The 4,493-nt window shown below is 37.2% G+C and overlaps 1 protein-coding gene across 1 annotated transcript in view; it reads left to right on the top strand.

Annotated features, from left to right (window-relative positions):
- The window catches only part of palmdb (palmdelphin b), a gene marked incomplete in the record, with an annotated part of 46,005 nt that overhangs the window by 15,369 nt on the left and 26,143 nt on the right, over nucleotides 1-4,493 (top strand). Inside the window, 1 exon segment of the mRNA XM_035678568.1 lies at nucleotides 134-248. Within this exon segment, the coding sequence (XP_035534461.1) occupies nucleotides 134-248 (115 nt within the window).

Genomic DNA, 4,493 nt, shown 5'->3' on the forward strand with positions numbered 1-4,493 from the left:
AAACATCTTTACAGCCTGGTACAAAAAAAAAGGTTCAAGTACTCCTTATCTGCTGCTGTTAGTTAAAACCTGCTGAAAATGCTGTTCAGTTAAGCGCTCCAGTAATAACACAGTTCATTCCTTTCTTGTACAGAATAGAGAAGGAGATTGAGGCCCTGGAAACACAGGAGCTCAACATCTCTGCCAACGAAGAAGTCGTTCTGAAGCGATTAAAAGAGGTTGAGAGGACAGCTGAAGACATTATTAAGGTAGGCTCTAATAAACTGGCTGCCTTTTAATACTCTGCTTGCTTTATCGGCTCTTACCCTGTGTGTGCTTACTGATTAATTCTGCTGCAATATGCAACTTTTCACCTGGAGGCAATGAAACATGATGAGTTCTAATAATCATTTAGCTTTTTACAAAACATAAGTTGCTGATTCCTGATGTGAGAACAAAATGAGGTCATGGCTGTGTAGGCTACATTTGAAACATTGCTCCTAGCAGATGTGTTGATGAAGCAGTACACCTTAACACACACAGGCTGCTTAATTTGTGGTTCTCTGTTGTTAAATATGTGATAAAAGTTACATTCAGCTACGACATTTGTTGTTTTGTCACAATGAATGAACAGCTTATAATTAACCAATTCTTGATGTAAGTTTGAAAGTTTTTTACTGACTTGTAAGTTCAATGTGTAGCTTCACTGGTAAATAGAAATGATCAGCTTTGTAGTGAAAATTTCTCTGTAAAAGCTGACTCACAACATCAAACAGTAACTCAACACCTCCTGGATATCTTGTTTTTCCTGCAGTGGTGTAATGTTTCACGGTGATGCAGAAATAATTCTTTAATCATTAATAGTCTTAAAGCTTCCAGGTAAGGTTCCAACCCTGTCTCCTAGAAATTACATTTGTATATTACTAAATTGTTTTCATATTGTAAATGGCTTGTACGTGTGAATGTGAGAGTGAATGGTTGGCTTTCTGTAGGTGTTACTGCAGGCAATCAGACTGAAAGCAGCACTGCAACTAAAGAATACTGGCTGTGTAGGTGGGGACGTTGTTACTTCAGGTCGATGTAAGATGATGAAATACGATCTAGGATTGCCAGTTTGAATATGAAGGTTTAACAGACGCCAAAACACTAAAACAGTCAAACATTTTATCCTCTGTCTCCATGATCACCAGAGTTATGGTGTTTACATTACAAAGTACTTTTGATTGGCCAATGCAGTATAATGCTGCATCATCAGCACACCCAAGATTCAGATTAAAGTTAATAAAATAAAATGTGATTCTACATTAGTCAGTGCTATTTTGTGTGTAGATTTTTGACACAGCAACATTTAAAATATAGCCATGTCTTGGTTTAAATTACCCCTTGTTTCTAAATGTACATTTGTTCTTTTAAACTAAATAAACTTTAATTTAAAGGTTATACAAAATTCACTTAACACTGGATGTCATAATAGAGCACAAGCAAACAAACCACAGAGAGGCTGCAATAGCAACATATGCAGAGGGAGTGTGACACCATGACTCCACTATATCTTTACATACATAATAGCTGTTTGCTGCTACATTCATGTTTAAACTCTCACATATATACATATATAAACAAAATGTGCATTTGCTCTTTTAAACAATTAAGTTTAATGTAAATAACACAATGTAAAAATATATTCAACTCAGATAAATAAATTATGGATATTTACCCCAGTATGATGCCATTTGAGCAACATGTGTATAACCTCAAGCCATAACCAACCTTATGTATAGCTCAGCTTACTACGCATTTAGAAAGGTCTGGCTCTGTCAGATGTGTGGGTTATAAGAGGTCGAATATTCTATGAATATACTATACTGAATTCAAATGTCATTGTTTTCTACTCACCCCATGCTGCCTGTGCCTCTTCCTCTAATCTCTGCTTGTTTCTAACAAGATGCACCCACTGATGACTGTGTGGGTGTGCTTTGGTTCACAAGAGGCTGCTCTGAGTGAATAAGGTGGCAGGTAAATGGATTGCTAACACAGTGGGCGTGCGGTGTACAAGAACTAATATGCATGATTTGCTTTCTGGTTGCTGTCTGTATTTAGACTCAAAGGCACAGTGAAATAACTGTGACTTGAATGTGACAGAGTTGTGGACTGCTGATGCTAAACACCATTAATCTGTAGCACTGCTGTGATGTTACCTTCCTGCCTCTCTCACCACTTTGACCCTCGACTACTGTCTTCACATGTAGGAGCTAAACGCAGAGTTCCACGCAGGTAAACATTTCTGTAGCATTTCGTGTTGTGATTGGTTTATTAGTTTAATTAGACTAACAATTCTACATGTATGTCATTTTCTGTATCAGCTTTTCTTTGTGATAGCTAAAATGTAAGACCAGGCTGTATTAACATATTAAAAGATCTGACATTACTTAACATATATTAGTGACAGAAAACAGTCATAACATCTATTGTTGATATACTAACCCTTTTAACCTTTAGTGGTTATCATTTAGACACAAACAGCAATGACTGGTTGCTAATTTTTAGGGTTAGGGTTAGGGTTATTTATATATCATTAACAAAATGTATGTTAACAATGTATTTTCTGCCAGCCATTACCCCAACTGACATTATGTTTCATTGAAATGATAACAATTTATGATATTTCTGGTGTTTTAAATTGTGTTTTCTTCAAACTGTTATGCCAAGCTAATGACTGAAGTATTTGGCTGTGTAAGTATTTAGCTACCTAACCCCAGTAATATGGAGGTAACAAATTGTGCTATAATGGGAATATGCCCTCCATTCTTTATCAAGATTGACACAAATGGCTGACTTGGACAGATATTAACTCATCAATTACTGCCGCTCAGTCGGTGGCCCCTGTTTCAAAATATGACGTTGCAGGTTTCCCTCTATTTATAAACGGGCCCGCAATATGCAGTATAAAGAGCAAGAAAGGCTGCATGTGGAGGTGGTGGGGTGGATGGATTGGCTCAGGACTTTAACCGAGGAGATTGCTGTTTGTGTCCCATTTGAAAGAAAAGGTTTTAAGTTATGTCTGTAAACTAACATATCCTACTTAAGTTACATAAGGTACATAATGTGCCTTAACTTAGCGTTGCAGTATTTGGGTAAAGTTGGGGAATGAGAACGTGTTGGTGTAGTTAAGCAAAGCCGGAGGCAGGATGTGGTTAGGCCTGGTTAGCATAATGACTGAAAGCAGGTGGAAACAACTAGCCTGTCTCAGTCCAAAGTTAAAAAATACACTAACCAACACCTCTAAAGTTAATTAACTAACACATTGTATAACACGTCGTTTGTTTAAGTCATATACAAACCAAGTTGTAGAGTTGGTATTAACTATTAACTATTTCTTGACAGACCATACTTCAGCTTGTCCATCTGCCCAGAGCAAATAAAGTCTGTTCACGTACAAGATACACTGTGTAACTTAATGTGGTTTAGAGGATGTTGGTGGGTATAAGTTTGAACTTCAGACAGAGCCAGGTTAGCTGTTTCCCTTCACTTCCAGTCTTTATGCTAAGCTAGGCTAATCCTGATTCCAGCTAAGAAATGCGAGCAACCATATTTCCTCTTGAATTATCCCTTTAAAGTATATTACCTTCGAATAATTAAAAAAACAGCATAACTTGTTATCTTGTGATAAAGCATAACTTGTTATCTTGTGATAAAGCATAACTTGTTATCTTGTGATAAAACTAATCTATACCATAGTGATGGTTTGACACATCTGTATAACAAGAGCCTTAATTGGTGTATTTTCTCCTCAGATTTGACACATCATTTCACCTCGCCCCTCCCAAATATCCCATCATTCATCCCACTGATAGCAGCGAAAACCCCTCCTATACATGAACCTGGTGGTGAAAAACCAAAGAAAGGTAAAGACATTATAGAGGTAGTGCGTATGCGGAAATAGATCATACAGCTGTCAGGATAATCTGTTGAAAATATGATAGGAGACGGTAGTGAGAAGTGGTACACAGTGGGATAGAAAAGGAATTCAAACTGTTTAGATTTCAGATGCTCGCCATGCAGTTTCTCAGCTCAGTCTTTTAGCTCCAGGGTTATGCAGACTAGCTGCTCTGACTGAAATGCCTCCTGCTTCCATTATGCTATTTTAAAAGATGTTATTTTACATTTCACCAGGATGGAAATGAAGCAATTAGATGAGTAGAACAGAACATGCCCATGCCTGCAATTTTGGAACTTTGTTGAAGTCATACATCGGGAGAAAGCAAAGTTTTCATCAGAGGGAAAATAGGCTGATGAAAGAGCACGGAGTGATGTTCAGCCTTCAACAGACAAGACATGAGGCAGATACATATACACAACCTATAATAGGTGTATATTTGTCTTAACTAGTAATGCATTGTTTGCAAACTAGTCGCCTCCATGAGCCCATGTAGGAGCCAATATTATTTTTGTAATAACTTAATACAAGACAGAATATCAATCAGTCAAACTTTATTCATATAGTACCTTTCATA

This window comes from Morone saxatilis, unplaced genomic scaffold, assembly GCF_004916995.1.
Source record: "Morone saxatilis isolate NCDOM2014 unplaced genomic scaffold, NCSU_SB_2.0 Contig0, whole genome shotgun sequence".
NCBI classification, from domain to species: Eukaryota; Metazoa; Chordata; class Actinopteri; family Moronidae; genus Morone; species Morone saxatilis.